General features: G+C 42.7%; 1 protein-coding gene across 1 annotated transcript; it reads right to left on the bottom strand.

Moving 5' to 3' along the window:
* Positions 1-3,692: 3,692 nt before the first annotated feature.
* On the bottom strand, positions 3,693-8,214 carry LOC308168814 (synaptonemal complex protein 3-like; the record flags this gene model as incomplete). The annotated part of the gene is made up of 8 exons (XM_080543458.1): positions 3,693-3,746; positions 5,121-5,225; positions 5,699-5,797; positions 6,019-6,118; positions 6,667-6,784; positions 6,905-6,939; positions 7,041-7,128; positions 8,211-8,214. 8 exons carry the CDS (start codon positions 8,212-8,214, stop codon positions 3,693-3,695), a joined length of 603 nt encoding a protein of 200 aa, XP_080399584.1.
* Positions 8,215-20,837: the final 12,623 nt, after the last annotated feature.

The following is a 20,837-nucleotide window of genomic DNA, read 5'->3' as shown; positions in this document are numbered from 1 at the left end:
GGAAAGACTGGTACGACCGTACGCAGGGACACACGCAGCAGGGGCCACGGCGGTTTTCCACGGCGGTTAGTTGCTCGCTGGCTCGCGGCCCGAGGTCTGCGTTGCCATGACGACGGGCAGGCCCGGAGAGTTTCGTGTTTGAAGCAACCTGACAGAAGGTCTTAAGTTGTGGGTCTGTGGGAAGACTTGACGTCAATGGGCACACGGGCGGGCGGGGCAACCTGACCCGAAAGAGCCTGTGGATGGAGCGTGTGCCACCGAAGGGGGGGGCGCTCGCACACGTTGGACCCAGTACGGGCCAGCGGGGGGGGTTTGGGGGCCCGGGGCCTGAGGCCAACAAGGTGGGGGGGGGGGAGAACCACTTCCAGTCAAACAAACCTGCCCTCTCTGGATCCACATTATGAAAATAAATGTCTTCCTGGAGCTCTTCTGGCCAGCTGCTGTTGTGTTTGTTTATACTGCAGTTTTGGTTGACAGGGCCAGACAGTGAGTCAGCCAGCCCGGTCCACTTCATAGGACTGGTCCGGGTATTACAGGGAAAGAGTCTGAATTCAGAAGAGCTGCAGGCTAAGAGTGACAGATGGTCTGTATCAAAGATAGGAGAGTATACAGTACAGGTGAGTTCTCTAACTCTAGCTCTATTTAAGCTCTAGAGTGGGCTATCTAGTCAAGGGGTCAGTCATTGAAGGTGACCCTGGCGCAATTTGGGGTTCAGACAGTGCCTTGCTCAGGGACACTTCAACACCTGGTCCCAGCCGGGGGATTCGAACTGCTGCGAGCTGCCGACTTTGCAATCATTAGACACTGGCTCTACTGGCTTGGAGCCACAGCTGCCCCAAGTACTCTGACTAACTGGTGAGTCTACAGTACTCTGACCCTAACTGAGTGAATGATGATGATTACACAAGGAGAGGTCATTTAGTGAAAGGATCCTTCTTATAAGGACAGGGTTTTTATGGACACACAACAGGATGTCACTGGTCACCTCGGATTATTATGAGACACAACAGCACAACGGTATGACCACAGATATGCAGATATGTACTCTATGACTGTGTTGAATGTCTATGAATGTACGCTATGGAATTAAGATAATTTCATCCTACAAACTAGTTCTAGAATCTATGTGATGAACACACGTGCAGGGATGTTCCACTGCCTTTGTTTTTGGAACATGGAAGCAGAATTAGATCCACTCTGTTCCAACCCAATTCCAACTGTCTGATTCCTGTCTGCCTGACAGTGTGGGGAATGTTCTCTTGGCAACACTTTGGTCCCATTAATACCAAGCAATCATCGCTTGAATGCCACAGCCTATTTGAGTATTGTTGCTGACCATGTGCATCCCTTCATGGCCACGATGTGCCCATCTTCTAATGGCTACTTCCAGCTTGTTAATGCACATGACAATGACTTCAGTGTTCTCCAGTGGCCTTCCCAGCCACAACACAATGGAATTCAGCAGAATGTCAGATGTACAGTACAGACAGTACACTAGTTTTGATAAAGGACAGGGTTTTTTCCTGATGACCTGACCTGTTTTTTCGTAAACATCTCCAACATGTACACACACACACACACACGCACACGCGCGCACACACACACACACACACACACACACACACACACACACACACACACACACACACATGTGTGATGGAAGGACATTGTTCAAGCATTTCATACACACAGCAGATGCCTCAGTGTGTGTGTGTGTGTGTGTGTGTGTGTGTGTGTGTGTGTGTGTGTGTGTGTGTGTGTGTGTGTGTGTGTGTGGGGGTACATGTTGGAGATGTTTACGAAAAAACAATACACTTTCTTATCAGTCTTAGCTTAGTGGAAACTTGTGAGATGCCATCAAAATGATTTGGATCATGAAAATGCCTCTGGTAAGCCTCTATCTGACCTCATAGACACCCGTAGATGTTCAACATTTTAATGATAAGGTATCGTGTTGTGTTTACTGGTTTGTTTGTACGGTAACAACATATAGGATACCACGTTGCCTACAATCCTTCAAATGTCTTTTCACTGATAAAAAATGGCCATTTGAAAGACAGCTATCTATGAGGTCATATTTCAGGAAAATGACTGCAATAATCATAAACTACAGGGCCAGGAGTATTCTCTGACCATATTATGACCTGACCCGGAAAAACAATGGGCTCCAGTGACAGTCCCTTTTTTCTTCTTGGTCAGGTCATCAGGAAAAAAAACCTGTCCTTTATCAAAACTGGTGTACTGTCTGTACTGTACATCTGACATTCTGTAGAATTCCATTGTGTTGTTATTGTTGTGGACGCTAGTTAAGACTGTAGGGCAGCACACTCAGAGTGCTGATAAGGTTTCCTCTGTACCCACTGAGCTGTGATAAGGAGCAGCACTCCCCCCCCCCCCCCCCCCCAAGCCTCCACCCTCCGCCCAGGGTAGAGTAGTGCCTCTCTGGGGCCCAAACTGGGCCTGGTCGCGAACGTTGCTCCCTGGAGGCGACAAGGGATGCAGATTAGATATGTTGTTGTGACTAGACCCTGTTGAAACCCAAACAAATGAAGGTTGTTTGTCTCGGCCTTTGTGTGCGTGTGTGTGTTGTGTGTGTGTGTGTGTGTGTGTGTGTGTGTGTGTTTACACTGTGTCTCTGTGTCTCAGCAGGCAGGGTGACAGCCTGGCCTACGTGCTATTCAGAATGCCCCTGGGGATGCCATGCCCTGTCTCTCCATATGCCACACCAATCTCATTAGTCTGGCAGCTCTCTTTTCCTCTCTCTCTCTCTCTCTCTCTCTCTCTGGTATTTTAGGGGCATTTTACTGTAATCACCGACTCTTTTCTCTGCCCAGCAACAGGATGACCAAAGCTATGTCTGTCTGTCTCCTATTGAGGTTGAGGTCGAGTCCTGGCACGTTTGCACCTCGATGATTTGTATTATTTAGTAGGGCGGGCAAGAGAAAAGTACTTTTTTCCCCTCAAACAGTGATTTGTCTAGGCCTAATGTTGCAGCTAAACTATTAGTTATGTCACATTAAAAAAAAAATATATATATATATATATATATATATTTAAAAAGGTGAGCTGGCTGTCCTCTGTGGCTGCTGTCATTCGGGTTAAGGCAAGGAAATAGTTTATTGTCGCCACCTATCGTTAGGGGGTGATTTGATAGACTTCATAACCTCACCTCTCTGAACTCCTGCTCGCTGGCAGGCGTTTCAAAATCACTGGGTGCTGGGACTGACCTCCTCAACCACATCTAATTATTCTCCAAAGCCATACAGACACTGAACTCCTGCACTTAGACCACTTGACTGTCTTTTCTCATTGTGTGGTGAATGTAGAACTCCCATGAAAACTAAATCCAGCAACTGGTGTGAAAATAAAAGTATCTTGTATTCTTCCTTTTATCTTGTATCTTGTATTTAACATAACAGAATTACTACTACTTCTCATAGCTTTAAATAATAACATTTTATTTAAGTATAAATAGTTTGGGATTTCACAACTGTTTTGGTCAAATTGCGCCTGAAACAACAGCAGACATACAGCAGACATATAACTGGCAAAAAACACAAAGAAACATGTTACTATCATCAAACAACAAATTCTGGTTTTGGAAACATTCAAAGCCAACACTTAACCATTGTGAACTTAACATAAGCAGTGTGACATTCGATGCAACAAGTAACATTAATAAGAAGGATCCCTTAAAACAGCATAGACTGGAGGGATTTGCGAACGGTAGCCATTTCCTGCTGTTGCTGTGGGAAAAAAGAAAGAGATTGTTTCAATCATACTCAAGTGAGGCATGATGGGAAATAGTTTTTTTTAGTCAATCACCAGATTTGCCATCAGAACCGCACTCAACATGATGTTTGTCAAAACTATAAAAGGGGTGGTCTCCTTCTAATGCTTTGAAAATGCACTGGATTAGGATGATTGTCACAAGATTTACCAGTGGCATCGTTAGACCTGGGTGTTCGGGGCTATAGGCAGCACTCGAGTTGAGGGGGGATGGCATCCCCCCTGAAATAAAAACAGTCAAAATCATCCCCCTTTTAAAACTGCCATCCCCCTCTTATGTCAGTTTATCAATGAACGTGGTATTACTGCTATTTCAACATTTAGTTTTGCGCATATTGAGTAAAATACTGTGGGCGAGGAGGGGACACGCACACATGCAATGAAATGTTTACCAAGTCACTGACACTGAAGTCACTGACGCTGTGGGGATGCAAAAATGGTCCCCATATGATAAAATCCACCATCCCCCCTGATTTTCTTTTACAACTTGAGTACTGGCTATAGGCCCAAATGTTTTATGAATAGCCCCGGAACTCTGGATCCAGAAAAAAAAGAGTGAAAAAAATCAAATGCATCAAATTTAGGGCATTGCTGACGATTTAGCGCAAGCCCCCCCCCCTCCCAGTGTTTCAAGATCCTAACAGCGCCTCTACCAGTCAGTGGTGGCCAGCACAGTGCTGTATGTGGTGGTATGCTGGGGGGGGGGCAGCATCAAGGGGCGTGACACCAAGAGACTGAACAAGCTTACAACACTTACTATGAGGTTAAAGTAGACTGTCAGCTACAACACTTACTATGAGGTTAAAGTAGACTGTCAGCTACAACACTTACTATGAGGTTAAAGTAGACTGTCAGCTACAACACTTACTATGAGGTTACGGTAGATTGTCAGCTACAACACTTACCTATGAGGTTAAAGTAGACTGTCAGCTTTTATTTGTGGGTATTATATATCGGTTTCACCATTTAGAAAAGACAACACTTTTTATACATAGTCCCCCTATTTCATAGCACCAAAAGTATTGAGACAATTGACTTGATGGGTATTCATGATTAGTCATGTGTGTTCTGTTCACCATACACTGACTGTGTAATGTTTATTGATAGGCTAGGTGCACGATCTCCACTACTTCCTGAAAGGCACCTTGCATGAACATATCCTGTCTCACTCTATTGGTTTAATTGATTAATCAGCTGTGCACTGTGTGTTCCAACAGTTTTACCGCACAGCTGATTAATAAATTAAACCAATAGAGTGAGACAGGATATGTTCATGCAAGGTGCCTTTCAGGAAGTAGTGGAGATCGTGCACCTAGCCTATTGTAACTCACCGTGTCCATCATGATCTTCTTCTGCAGCATGGCCATTTCATCCTTCAGACCCACCTGCGCCCCCTGCTGGAATGTCTGGTGACTTTTCTCCATTTCCTCAAAGTTCTAGAAGAAGCCGTATGGGGATCAGATAGATATGGGCTACGTTCATAAATTCGCTGAGAGCGTCGGAGCGCACACTGGGTTCAACGTCATAAAGGGCCCGAGTCATTTGATAACATGACAAGAGGCATTCCATGAGTGCTGATCAGATTTCCAGAGCAAATTTACGAACGCAGCCACTGACTGGCACACACCAACAATCAAAAAACACACCCACATATCACATACTACATATCTTTACTTTAATACAAGTCAGAAGCGCTTAAAACTAGTGCTGTCAATCCATTAACAAATGTAACCAAGTTAAACACAATAACTTGATGTGATTAATCATAAAAACATCATTAAAAAATCATTAAAACGTAAAGCCTCTATTAATTTTATTGAGGATTATACAGGGTCAGTAGCTTTGAGGACCTTGCTTTTCTGGTGCATTTCTTCTCAAACACTTACACTGTATGTCGCCTGGGCCTCACCTTAATGAACTGCTCATGCTGCTCCTTGATAGTTTTCAACTTCTGAGTTTGCACCACTCTAGCCTGCTGAGAGAGCTTCTGCTGCTGGCGGAACATGTTCTGCAATGGAAATAATGATACAATAGGATACCATCATCATCATCACCATCACCATTTACTGGCGTCAGTAATGACATCCTTTGTAGCTGTATATTGTGTGAGAGACAGAAATGGCATCATTGTCTTATTCTAAAAAGTGATATGTACTGCGCACGACAGCTGCCATTCTTTTACATGGACCACACGTATTGCAATGATGTACTGTACAGAGTAGCACTGACATTCAATTTCTCCTCCTGATCCCCAGATTTCTGTGCTTGAATCTCCCACTTCTGTAGCACAGAGGACACCTGCTGTGTATACTCCTGAGTCAGCGTTTTCCTACAAAATCAAATCAAATCAAATTTGATTTGTATAGCGCATTTCTTACAAGATGCAACTCAATGCGCTTCACACAATGAAAATGTTCAGTCAATCAGTCAATCAATCAATCAATACTGACAGAGCCGCGAGCAGGCAAAAGTAAAAAACCTGTATACTATGTAGCCAGGAAAAATTCCCTTGCAGCCCTCTACCAATAGAGCGACTACTAGCCAGTTTGCTTACCAGTACCCAGCGGTCCCCCAGGGGAGGCCAGGACCACCGGCACAAAGCAAGCAAGCAAGGGCAAAAACCTGTACACCATGTATCCAGGAAAAATTAAAATTGCTCTAACACAGGCTAACTATGTCCCTAACATGTCAGGCTAACATCCCTCTCCCCCTCCCCTTCCCATGTGTCCCCAGCACTACCTTAATTAGGCCCCTATACTTTCTTTTATTTATTGTGTCTTTTTATTATTACTACTCAATCTTTTTAGTTTGTAAAGCGTCTTTGAGTGTCTAGAAAAGCGCTATATAAGTCTAATGTATTATTATTATGTGTGTTACCTCTGTGCATATTGAGTCTTCCATAGCTGCTCCAGTTTCTGACTGCTGCCCTCTAGTGCGCTTTTGGTGAAGGTCTCCAGACGTTTCCTCTTGGCATGCATTGCCTTGTCTATGTCGGCTGGGGATGAAAGCCATTTTGACTGTAATGCACACCACGTCATGATAGAACAATTTCCAATTTTAGAAAATACAAACACCGATTCAAGGAAATGAAGTTGTAGGCTAGTTTGTTATTTACCTCCAAAACGCTCCAACATGGTCTGTACCCCATTCCTAGAGGGGTGTAGAGGAAGCGCAAGAGTTTACAATAAATATGGGTGAATAGGCCTAGGTTTTATTATATTATATTAAATAATAGCAATTATCCTACTTACCCCTCTTCAACATTTAGATTGTCCTCCTCAAAGTGTTCGGATAATCTCTTTTTGGCCAACTTCACCTTGTCAACAATAGGGGTTTCATCTGCAGACAGAGATGACATATAAAGTGTGATAGTTAGCCAATAATTAGTAGGCCTAATCAATTATCTTATACATAATAATTCATTATTAGCTAGCCTCACAGATTAGCTAGCTACGTTCTCTGTTGTCATCTGAACAATTCTTCGTCAAACACGAAATCAAATGCTTTGTCGGCCATGTCCTCTATGTGTTTAGTTGTCTTTTATTGTTTCCTCCCAGTTGATGCCATCTTCGACCAGCTAATGGTTGTTCTGGTTTTGAAACCGGCATAGGTACCGGATTTTCCCACCCTACCAGATTTTCCCACTTTTCCGGTTCCGGTCATAGGTTCTGCCCTTTCCGGCCATAGTTAGCTTAATGTTAACTGTCTAGAATCAGATAATCAGATTACCTCAGAAATAAAAAATACATATTTTATTATTCATATTTTACGACATTGTTGTTAGCCTGCTGTAACGATTACATGACGATATTGGTGCATGGCTTAATACTGGATTTGATTGGCTAGCTAAGATAGTTACAATTGCCATGACTACGGTGCAAGGTGTCATGCACGTCAATCAAATCAGCAGATTCGCGCCATAGTAGGCTCGTGCTAGGCGTGTTAAAGCTTTTTGTGTGTTCAAACAAAAAGCTTTAAGTATAAAAAGAAATTGGCCAGAATTAGGATAACCTTTAACATACATTACATGTTCTTGTCTTCCATAATAACTTTATTATTATTATTTCTAGAGAAATGGTGTTAGTAAACGTTGTGTGAGCAAGCACACGTTTCTTAAATGTTCCTTAGTTTATTCGTTTTCTTGTTAGTTTGATGTTTGTTGATGAATAATTGATTGACTGAATCATCTGATTATCGATTGATTATTTGACTGATTCATACATCAATATAGAGAATAGGCCTAGATGTGTAGAATATTAGCTAGTTATGTTGTGCCCCGGTTATTTTTACACTGTCCATCATTTGCTGAAGCTAGCATTTTAGCTAGCCAAGTTGTCATCGTTAGTTACTGCTACTTCATTTGATCTGACATTGAACAACACCAACATTAACAACTACAAATGTAAAGGTACATATCTTACCCATGTTTGACATGTTATATGTCCCTTTAATCAGCAATATGTCCCTTTAATCAGCAATATGTCCCTTTAATCAGCGTGTAAAGCCCAGAGACACCTGCTCTTAACTACCTGAGGTAAAACTGCTGCTCGAGCCTACAAGCGGACACTCCACCAGTACAGGGTTGCCAGATGGGGTTGACAATTTCCAGCCTAAACACAGCCTAAAAACCGCTAAATCCACCAAAAAAGCCCAAAACCTGGCTATATTGTCAGAAAACCGCTAATTACTATTACACATTGTATGTAGCTACTAACCTCACGCATTTTGTAACTTTCAGGCACTGACATTTTGATACCGCCTAAATGCTATTTATCAGTCCAACCCGCCCAAATGCTTTTGTTCTGGCCCAGTGTGATCAAAAGTAGCCCATTCAGCGGGAACCCACATCACCTGGCAACACTGCCCTCCACCACCACCTCGCGACAGTCAATTCCGAAATAGTAATTTTAGTAATTTTGCCAAGCCGGCAGCCGATTTAATGTTGCGACTTTTATTTTTGAAAACATTTAATACATTTCAGCGTTGTTAAAAATCAATGACACACTCGCTAATAACTAACACAGCTTGTTTTGTGAGCCTGCTAACAATGTAAAGTAGTGTTCTAAAGTAGTTTCTTAACCGGTCAACAACGTCACAATCAGCGTCAGTGACGTCATTCTGCATCGGATGTGGGCTTCAAATGAAAACACAGAGATAGTTATTATACAGCAGATACAGCGAGGAGACATTCACATGAATTTGTCACTCCGCTGTTTCTCCCAAGAGATTGAAAATGGAGCGTGTCAGTAGGGCTGAAATGCGCAGAAGGTGTCTGAAAAATCGCCATTGCCCTGTACGTATTTTAATATAGCCTTTAAATGACTAATGATCATTAAATTATGATTATATTAATGATTAAAGCACTTTGAGCTGCAACGTTTGCAGGAAAAGTGCTATACGAATACAAGTTATTATTATAATTTGTATTATTATTATTATTATTATTATTATTATTATTACGGTATTATTATTATTATTATTATTATTATTATTATTACTATTATCATGTCATGTTTCTGTCATTCTGTGGTTACTCAACTAACTTATATTTGGAGTATGTAATTGGGTTCTGTAATATGTATGTCAAATGTATGGAAAGGACAAGCTACAGAAAATGAAATTAAATGTTTATTTCGTTAACTATGCATACAATACAGTATCTCTTCACATTACATTGAGTGCTCTATTTATAGCTTCGTACTGGTCCACGATGGGATTGTGAGAGGCGGCCCAACACAACAGGGTTCCAGAGTTCCAGTGAGAGGCTGGTAAATTAATTTTGGAAATTCAACAATTCTAATAGTAGATGCAGTGACCAGCAATTTTGAAGCAGCTATTTTCTATGTCTTCACAGACTCCCATTCAGGAGGACATTACATTCACAGAATCATTGTTCATGACCTCTGGGGACGGGGTCAGCACCACAGCCAACACAGAGACTCCTGCCAAGGTCAGAACCTGCCACTGACAGACCCTACTAAGAGGGTTCATCTCATTCTACCAAAGTGGTTTCCCCCTTCTAGTCTCCTCGCCTTAACCTGCACTGAAAACACACAGGACAACAAGATAACAACTCATATGTTGGCTTGTGCTTTCACATCATAGGGCATCTAGGGGACAAGGAGAGGAAGCCATAACAGACTATTGAGATGCATTATTTCAGTTCACTGTTAAACTGTAACTTTTTGAGAGTAATGTCTCTCCCCTTCTTTAGGTTGAAGATGAGAAAGGGAGGCAGCTAGATGAGACCTACTCCTTGTCCTCTGGTGCTGAATCTGAATTGCAGGTGAGCAGCTTTGTTTCCATCCCTTCATACCTTTGTGCAATGTCCTATTTGATGTCTGACTATGGAGAAGGCATGCATGGTGACCGCAACTGGACCTCTCTTGTATGTAATTGGGTTCTGTATGTATGTCAAATGTATGGAAAGGACAAGCTACAGAAAATGAAATTAAATGTAGTGGTGGGAAGTAGTGGGAAGGGGTAGTGGTGATCTAGTGGATAGTGAGTTGGACTTGGGATCGGAAGGTTGTGAGTTCAAATCCCGCCTGAAGCCACACCACTACTAGTGTGCCCTTGGGTAAGGCACTTAGCCCTCAGTTACTCCAGGGGGAATGTCCCTGTAATTCGTAATTGTAAGTCGCTTTGGATAAAAGCGTCTGCTAAATGGCAAAATTATTATTATTTATTAAATGTTTATTTCGTTAACTATGCATACAATACAGTATCTCCTCACATTACATTGAGTGCTCTATTTTTAGCTTCATTCTGGTCCACGACAGGATTGTGAGAGGCGGCCCAACACAATAAGACGGTCTCAGAGACAGCTGGTAAATACATTTGTATGTAATTGGGTTCTGTATGTATGTCAAATGTATGGAAAGGACAAGCTACAGAAAATGAAATTAAATGTTTATTTCGTTAACTATGCATACAATACAGTATCTCCTCACATTACATTGAGTGCTCTATTTTTAGCTTCATACTGGTCCACGACGGGATTGTGAGAGGCGGCCCAACACAATAAGACGGTCTCAGGGACGGCTGGTAAATAAATTTTGGAAATTCAATAATTCTAATAGTAGATGCAGTGACCAGCAATTCTGAAGCAGCTATTTTCTATGTCTTCACAGACTCCCATTCAGGACATTACATTCACAGAATCATTGTTCATGACCTCTGGGGACGGGGTCAGCACCACAGCCAACACAGAGACTCCTGCCAAGGTCAGACCCTGCCACTGACAGACCCTACTAAGAGGGTTCATCTCATTCTACCAAAGTGGTTTCCCCCTTCTAGTCTCCTCGCCTTAACCTGCACTGAAAACACACAGGACAACAAGATAACAACTCATATGTCGGCTTGTGCTTTCACATCATAGGGCATCTAGGGGACAAGGAGAGGAAGCCATAACAGACTATTGAGATGCATTATTTCAGTTCACTGTTAAACTGTAACTTTTTGAGAGTAATGTCTCTCCCCTTCTTTAGGTTGAAGATGAGAAAGGGAGGCAGCTAGATGAGACCTACTCCTTGTCCTCTGGTGCTGAATCTGAATTGCAGGTGAGCAGATTTGTTTCCATCCCTTCATACCTTTGTGCAATGTCCTATTTTGATGTCTGACTATGGAGAAGGCATGCATGGTGACCGCAACTGGACCTCTCTTGTACAGACTTTGCATTCCGCTGATGGCAGCCTCGCCGATGAAGACGTCATAGTCCTTCCAGATGAACCGAGGGTATGTCTCGAGAGCCTAAGAGAGTCCTACCAACAGTGTGTGTGTGTGTGTGTGTGTGTGTGTGTGTGTGTGTGTGTGTGTGTGTGTCTCAAAGTCTTTCATTCTCACTATTACTTTATATTTCCTATTTTACACTTTGGGTATTTTTTCTTCTTCAAACCTCTGTACTTAATTGTTTATATCCTCCCTTTCACGGATCAGTCCTACAAGGAGCTGCAGGACAGGGAGGCCATGCAGGAGACCATCCTCAGCAAAGACCTGGATAGCGAACGGACCTACCACACCGAGGACTTCCAGGAGGAGAATGACCCAGGCAGGACGGACGGCGGCGGCTGTCTGAGAGGCCTGAGGAGAAAGCTGTTTGGGAGGAAGCGGGTGGAGATCCTGGTGGAGGAGGTGGAGGGGACGAACACGCAGGAGTTGCTGGAGTTGGAGTTGACCCTCAAGAGGCTCAAGGAAGACCAGGAAGTGATTGCCAAACTCCTGATTGCAGAGAAGATGAAAGCTTCCCAGTGCTTCGTAAGTTTAGTCAAATCTATAAATTAAAAGTTATTCATGAATAGAGCAGATAGGTAATCCACAAATGTAATAGATAAAGATATATACATGTATATATCAAATGGGTAAAGACAGGACAGATATAATATCTCAAGACTGGTATGACGTATGACTAATTCTAATTTTCTTTGTCTTTTACCCCCACAGAGCCGTGCGTGTTGGACACCGGATGAGCCTCGTGACAGGCTCTCTGAGACGAGTCAGTCTGCTATGTCCCCAGAGCCCTGCAACGCAGCAGGCGGTGATGCCCAAACCACCTTTGTGGTTCCATTTCATGACGATATTCATGAAATGAACGTACCACGCCCTACCCTCCTACCCCCTACTCCTGAGCCCTTCCACTGCCACCGCGGCCCCCTCCTGCCGCCCATCACGGACCTGAGCGTGAGAGGCAGGAAGCTCCTCATGGGAGGGGCCGTCTTGGACGTGACCCCGGCCCCACAGGTTAGTGAAATGATGCTAGATGCTAAGTGGGATCCTTGGGACGACCCTACCCTAAACCTAACCTTAACCTTTATCCTAAACTTAACCATAATTCTAACTGAACCTGAAGTTATTCATGAATAGAGCAGATAGGTAATCCATAAATGTAATAGATTTAAGCAATAGCTCACGACAGGCCGTGGTATATGCTTATTATATCACAGCTAAGGGGCGTTGTTCGGCCCGACGCGAACCACTGGCCTGAAGTGAGCTATTGCTTTTATAAAACGGTTACCAACACTGTCAATATGAATTAGAAAAGCACACTCAAATTCAAATCGTTTTTATTCGTAATTAATCATCTTAAATAGTTCCCCTCAAATAAAATAGTTCCTCTTATTGCAGTTGGTCGCTAAGCAACAACACTAACATTCTTTTTCATTAACCTAGGCTACTAGCATTGTAGATTTCATAGGAATTTAGCATTTATTTACACATTTTCATTATTTGCATCTATTTATTTACATTAATTTGGATGTCTCCGTTGATTGTACACCCACTAAAAAACTGTCAACGCGCGGCTGTAGTGGACGCAGGCAGGGCACTCCGAAAACGTCTCGACACATTTTCAAACAGGCTTTATTTTGATAAACAGACCACATATTGGGAATCTACATGGTTACTTTGGGTAGGATTTTTTTTTTTTTTTTTTTTAAGTTCATAAAATGTCCTTGAGATTGAATTAAAAGTCTGTTATATTTGGAATGTTGACCGTGAAACAGGCGTATTCATTTCGAACTGTGATGAGGCTCTACTAATCGTAGCTGTGGTATACGCTCAATATACCACGGCTATGAACCAATCAGATTGCTTGATTTCACCCATCCGTTTTATAAAAAGATATATACCTGTATATATATATATATATATATATATACAATACAAGTTGTCCCCCTACCTCCAGGACAGTAGCAGCAGCCCCCCCCCTACCTCCAGGACAGTAGCAGCAGCCCCCCCCCCCCCTACCTCCAGGACAGTAGCAGCCCCCCCCCCCCCTACCTCCAGGACAGTAGCAGCCCCCCCCCCCCCTACCTCCAGGACAGTAGCAGCCCCCCCCCCCCCTACCTCCAGGACAGTAGCAGCCCCCCCCCCCCCTACCTCCAGGACAGTAGCAGCAGCCCCCCCCCCCTACCTCCAGGACAGTAGCAGCAGCCCCCCCCCATATAACATATAATATATGTTGTTATATATATAGATATTAATATATATATATATATATATATATATATCAAATGGGTAAAGACAGGACAGATATAATATCTCAAGACTGGTATGACGTATGACTAATTCTAATTTTCTTTGTCTTTTACCCCCACAGAGCCGTGCGTGTTGGACACCGGATGAGCCTCGTGACAGGCTCTCTGAGACTAGTCAGTCTTCTATGTCCCCAGAGCCCTGCAACGCAGCAGACGGTGATGCCCAAACCACCATTGTGGTTCCATTTCATGACGATATTCATGAAATGAACGTACCACGCCCTACCCTCCTACCCCCTACTCCTGAGCCCTTCCACTGCCACCGCGGCCCCCTCCTGCCGCCCATCACGAACCTGAGCGAGAGAGGCAGGAAGCTCCTCATGGGAGGGGCCGTCTTGGACGTGACCCCGGCCCCACAGGTTCGTGAAATGATGCTAGATGCTAAGTGGGATCCTTGGGACGACCCTACCCTAAACCTAACCTTAACCTTTATCCTAAACTTAACCATAATTCTAACTGAACCTTAACCCTTACCCTAAACTTAACCATCATTCTAACCTAACCTTAACCCTTACCCTAAACTTAACCATAATTCTAACCTAACCTTAACCCTTACCCTAAACTTAACCGTAACTGAACTGTAACGGTTTTAAATCTCAACTCTAATGGGGTGACAGAGTCGGACCGTCAAAAGCATTTCACTTAGTGTTTACAATGAAATTATGGGATGGGAAACAAGTAATTTTCAGCTCAGAAGAGTTAAGTTATAAGCCAGAGAGTTACAGTCATATAAAGCTTGTATTGTCCTCATTATTCTCATTCAGAAAGTGAAAAGCAAGAAGAAGAAGGCAGGGAAAAAACAAGTGAAGGAAGAGATGGAACAGCAGCAGGAGACAAACAACGAGGTTGAGAAGGAAGTTCAGAAACCAGGCAAAAAGAGTCTGAAAGAAAGGTGATGACTGAAATAAAAGTAGGGTAAATACAGGTGGTAGCATAACAAGGTGATAGGTCGTTACATTCTGTTGGTAACTACTGTGTTTATTTCCAACAGGATTATCCGTTGGCTGCTGCGTAAATTGGCGTAATGGACACCTATCCACTCATCTACCTCCCTCCTAACAAAATGATCACAAAACCTACACACACGGACACACGTACACATAACTAACTAACTACCTCCCTTCCTACATACGGTAACCACATACCCACCTTCACACGCACACTGACAGACAGACAGACAGACAGACACACAGCCACTTACTTAACATGCATACCTCTTACCTTACACAGAGGTACCCCTACCTAGCTTTCTTCCTACACACACACACACACACACACACACACACACACACACACACACACACACACACACACACACACACACACCTACCTACCCACACACACCTACCTATCCCATACAATACCTACCTACCTCCTTACCACATACCCACCCACATTTCCTCTCTCAAGACATTAGCAAAATAAACATTTTTGAATGAATTGTGTCTTGTTGATTGCTGTATTAGTGTTTTAAGCTCTGAACAAAACAGCAACTACCCAGACTTCCACAAGAGAATAGAATAGAATAGAATAGAATAGCCTCAACAGCACCAGCACCGTCTCTGTGGCACATTTCTCTTGGGCAGCTGGCAGCCCTAGAACAATTATCATATAGGCTGCTAGATAAGGTGGAGGAATACCGCTTGAAATGGGGGCAGTATCACGCATATATTGAGAAATAATGGCAACTCCAGCTCATGTAAATAGCAATATTTTTATTTATTTTTATTTATTTTATTTAATTATAAATAATATCCCAAATGTAAAAAGTGAAAGTAAACTGCTATAAGTATGATTGTTAGACAATGCTGTAGGTTTACATTGCTGTACATCACCTTTATGTTTTGTTGTGTCTATTTTTTGTCTTTTTAATTTATTGTTCAATGTCAACTGTTACGTGTAATGGATGTTTGTTCCTTGTCTGTTAATTGAAAATAATAAAAAACTATTAATCATAAAAAAAAAAGAATAGACTTTATTGTCGTTGTACAGTTGCCTATACAATGAAATTGTAGTGGCTCTTCCGAAGGTGCAAAAAAACTGAAAACATATTCACATATTCACAAACATATACACATATAAGATCAACATTTATGAACATGTCTTATGTCTACTGTTCAGTGTTCTGATGGTCCATGGGTAGAAACTGTTGGACAGCCTGTTTGTTCTAGCCTTTATGCTCCTGTACCTCACTCCAGAGCGCATCAGGCTGAACAGGTGGTGACCAGGGTGGAGGTGGTCTTTAAGAATCATTCCTGCTCTGGAGAGGCACCGAGAGCGTGCCACGTCATACAGGGAGGGCAGGGGACAGCCGATTATTTTTTCCGCTGACTTCACCACTCTCTGCAGTCTCTTTTTGTCCACTACTTTGCAGCCAGCGTACCATGCTGTGATGGAGAATGTCAGCACACTCTCAATGATGGAGTGGTAGAAGGTTACCAGCAGCTTCTCCTCCACCCTGTTTCTTTTGAGAACTCTCAGGAAATGGAGTCGCTGCTGGGCCTTCTTTACCACCGCTGTGGTGTTGGCTGACCAGGTGAGGTCCTCTGAGATGTGGGTTCCCAGGAACTTAAAGGAGGGGACTCTCTCCACAACGTCTCCGTTGATATAGAGTGGAGCAGGGTCTGCCTTTACCTTTCTGAAGTCCATGACCACTTCCTTGGTCTTCTTGATGTTGAGAGTCCGGTTGTTTGTGACACACAAGAGGAGACTGTCATTCCTAAAAGAAAAACACTAAATAGCTAATTAGAACATGTTAAAGGCAACAATAGACCATTATTTGGGTCCTCTTGACCCAACCAAAGAACAATTCACATTACTGTCTCACTAGCCTTTCTCAGTACAGTTTCTCTACTGTTAATATGTCAATTATATCTATGAACCTGCTTCTTCTAGCATTACTACTGCCAATGGCCCCTGGCCTGAGCATAGATGACTTTTTCCTGCTATGACTGGTGACTGGTGGATAGATCACTTGTATAACAAATGTATTAGTTGTAAGTCGCTTTGGATAAAGGTGTCTGCTAAATGTCTAAAATGTAGAAATGCAATGACAATGCTGGTGAGCTGAATTAATGTCAATGAAAGAAGTTTGAATGTCATTTTCATTACATTTTGAGTTATGTACTGTGTGTGTTCTTTATTATTAGTGTTCCTACTACTATGTACTACTACTACCTTTATATTGTTAGCAGGCTCACAAGCTGTGTTAGTTGACTAGCGAGTGTGTCATTGATTTTCAACAACATGAGTGTCATGCATGTTTGACGGGTTATTAATCTGTTACATTTTTATCATTTAGCAGATGCTTTTATCCAAAGCGAAGAGAGCATGTCGATAAAGGAGAGATCTCCTGTGTGTGTTTTATTTGAAATAACAGAAATACTTATAGGATCACACCATCATACACTCTCTGTGGTGCTATGAGTACCAGTCCTGCAGATCAACTTATATTATTATTTTTTGATTTTTGATTTTATTAAAAAAAAAAATATATATATATAAAAAATGTATATATATATATATATACTTGATATATATTTTATAATTGTATATATATATTTTATATTGAATACACTATACTAAAACATTTCTAAACATTTCAGTCTGAGCATACTAGAACAACTTAAATGTTGTTTAATCAAAACAAAGCTAAGCAAGCCACCTCAGGTTTGGAATGGGGATCCTAAAGACTTTCTCATGGGGATCCTAAACAGTGGTGTAGTCTACGTGATACGCAGGACTACGCCGTATACCCACTAGGAAAGGCCAAGGCTTTCCGTATACCCACTTAAAAATGTGTGAGGATACGTAACGGCGTTTTGTGACAGAACTTTCACACTTTCATTCATAAATTCACCCCGTCTGTGTCACGCAGCACTTGACTTTTGGACCATTGGGACTGACCATAGCGTCATATACCATCAACGGGGGGAGATGTGACATGAAATGTCAAAATGCAGCACTACCATGCACAGATCAGCCTTATAACATATACTGTATATAACGTTAGACAGGGAGCGCAGTTCCGAAATGAACGATATGAAAAAAATCACAGTATACCCACTAGAAAAAACTAGACTACACCACTGATCCTAAAGACTACCCACCTGTACAGTTTCTCTCCTGTAAATAAATTCTTCCTTCCTCTAGCATTGTGACGGCCTATGGTCTGAGCATAGATTTATTTTTCTTATGATGACAAAATGACAAAAGACATATTACCAAACGGGCCTACCGGGCCCAGGCCCAGGGGCCCAAGAGCTCAGGGGGCCCTTTGCATTTCTTGTTGCAGGGACGCTGGTCGAATTTTGGGCCCTATGAAAGAATATAGTATTGGGCCCCACCAAAACTAGACCTTATGATAGCATTAGAAGCTATTCACACACAGCAATTAGCTGTTTATATGGCATTTCTTTTAAGTGGTTCATGAAGACCCCATTATAACTTGTTATCCACCCCTGATCTGTCTGAATGGAGCCCCTAAAACACATCACTGTATGCTTTGATTTTTATTTTTTGGGATTTGATTTTATTAATTCATGCTTGCAGTGGAGCCAAGGCCCCACTGAAAAACTGCAGAACTTACATGACAAGAGATATTTTATACATGACAAAAAATATTAGCAGCGTACACAACAATTTTAAGGTTAAAAATATTTCAAGGCGGCAAAGCAAGGGCAGGTAGCAGTCATGGTAGCCATGCTGTGTTTTTTGTGGGTCTAGATACTCACTGTCATTGTACAGCCTAATACTGGTGGCCTTCTACCGCTGTGCAGTGGAGAGCATCCTCACCTACTGCATCTGCAACTGGTTCTCCAGCTGCACAGCCGCAGAGAGAAATGCGCTACAGAGAGTCGTGAGAACAGCCCAGAAGATCACCGGCGCCCCCCTCCCCTCTCTGGAAGAGCTGTACAACACACGCTGCCTCAGGAAGGCCTCCAAGATCTCCAGAGACCCATCCCACCCTGGGTACGAACACTTTGCCCGGCTGCCCTTGAAAAGGCGGTACAGGACCATGGCCGCAAGGACAAACAGACTGAAGCTCAGCTTCTACCCCAGGGCCATCCAGGCCCTGGCCTGAACACAGCAAAGACCTAGGTTCTGGGTCCTGGACAGTCTGGACGGATTGATGGCAGCTGCTGGATTGAAAAATCAGGTGTAGTGCTGAGGCACAAATGTGTACATTTCAAGCCTGCAAACTGCGACACTTTAAATGAATGTGCAATAACACTATGTGCAATAAGACAACCCTAGTCGTTTTATCTGTACAGTATAGTATAGTGGATAGTGTACATAGCCTTTATTTATGTAAACCAGCTCCTTTCCCTTCTTGTTTTTTTAGTTTTTTTTTCTTTCCTAGCACCAGGGGAGCCACCCCTCCCAAATTTCGTTGTTTGGTACCTGTACTATAGCAATGACAATAAAGACCATTCATTCATTCATTCATTCATTCATAACTGCAGTATGAAGGGTTGAGTTTTTCAGCCTGCTGGTCTTGGCCTTTGGTTCAGCCAGCTTGTGCTGGTTCCTCAGTGTCCTGGCAGTGCAGCTGCCTCGTGTTGGAGGTAGCAGGTCGTGCAGAGGGTGTTGCTCGTCATGCATGTTCCTGACCAGCTTCACTGCAGCCTCCTCCCTCCTGGTCTGGAGTGATGGTAGGGGTTGTGAGCGACCCCCACAGATGTATGATTTTACTGCTTTCATGGGAGCTCAGACCTTCTTTATGGGAGCTCAGCTCCCATTGGCTCCCACATAACTCGAACCCTGCTTATGTGTTCATTCTAAAGACTGCGCCATATTTGATGCCAGAGTGACGATGATTTATACTTTGATGACATCTTGGATCTCTGGCGCCATCATGTGGTACATGGCGTAAATGACCAAATTACATTTTCAAACACAAAGAATAATATCCGGCAGCCAGGTGAGGAATACATCGAAGATTATTTATTTTTTCTCTCTAAATATTTGTAACTTTTTCTAGAGATATTACCTTGTTTTTATTCTCGAAATACAACAAATATTGACTGACTTCCCAGCAAGAACCAAATAGCTGTTCGCCTGCAGCGATGCACAGAACAACCATGGAAGTGCAATGTACACTTATCGCCGACACCAAAGCCCCAAGGCTACAATTATAACCTGCATATTTTTATAAAACTGACTGTTTAACTTATATTATTTTAGAATATGATACACTATTATCGACACAAAATACCTCTTACAAGTCAGTGTGTGTACAGTGCTATAACCTCAACAATACTCCATCACTCTCACGGTGTGGCAGGCCTCCTAATTGCGGCTGATCTGTGGTCTGGGTGGATTTAACCAGGAGGTGGATTAAGAAAAGAGCAGTGTCAATCCGTTTCCTCACACCAAATTCCCTAATCCCATTAACAGTGCAGTGCTCAAACAAGACACTGCATAATGAACTCCATTATCATACTCCATTAAATTATTATTATTATTATTCTTATTATTCTTATTATTATTAACTCGATTAACTATTTGATGGAGAGAGAGAGGGTGAGAGGCTCTCTACCCTGATCTTGTTTGAATAAAAAAAGAAAACAGAAAACATTGTGTCTAAGGGAAACTTCATTGTATTCCATCGAAGAGAACCTCTACTCCAGCCACCCCCTCTCTCTCTCTCTCACCCCTACCCCCCAATCTGTTCACCCAATGTTAATTAAAACAATAAACATCTTTACCGGCACATGTCATGTGACAGACGGCTGTAGTAGCCAATCAGCTGAGGAGAAGTAGAGCGCGTGAGGGGCTCGTTTCTCCCACTGGAAACCCCTCTAGCAAACCCAGCTATTGTGGAGGCTGTCCTCATCTGACATGTAAGCATAACACGAGTTGACTCTCTGTTAAATTAATGTAAACAATATGATGATAAATACATATGGAACGGAGGTATAGTATTACAGGGAACTGTGTGTGAAAGGGGCTTCTGATACGATGTAGGATCGGACCTTGTGTTAAACAGTTGGCCATTGCTACACGTGCGGA

This window comes from Nansenia antarctica, assembly GCF_963989245.1.
Source record: "Nansenia antarctica genome assembly, chromosome: 12".
Taxonomy (NCBI): domain Eukaryota; kingdom Metazoa; phylum Chordata; class Actinopteri; order Argentiniformes; family Microstomatidae; genus Nansenia; species Nansenia antarctica.
Note: the sequence above shows the minus strand (reverse complement) of the source record. Positions and strands in the feature narration are given on the sequence as shown.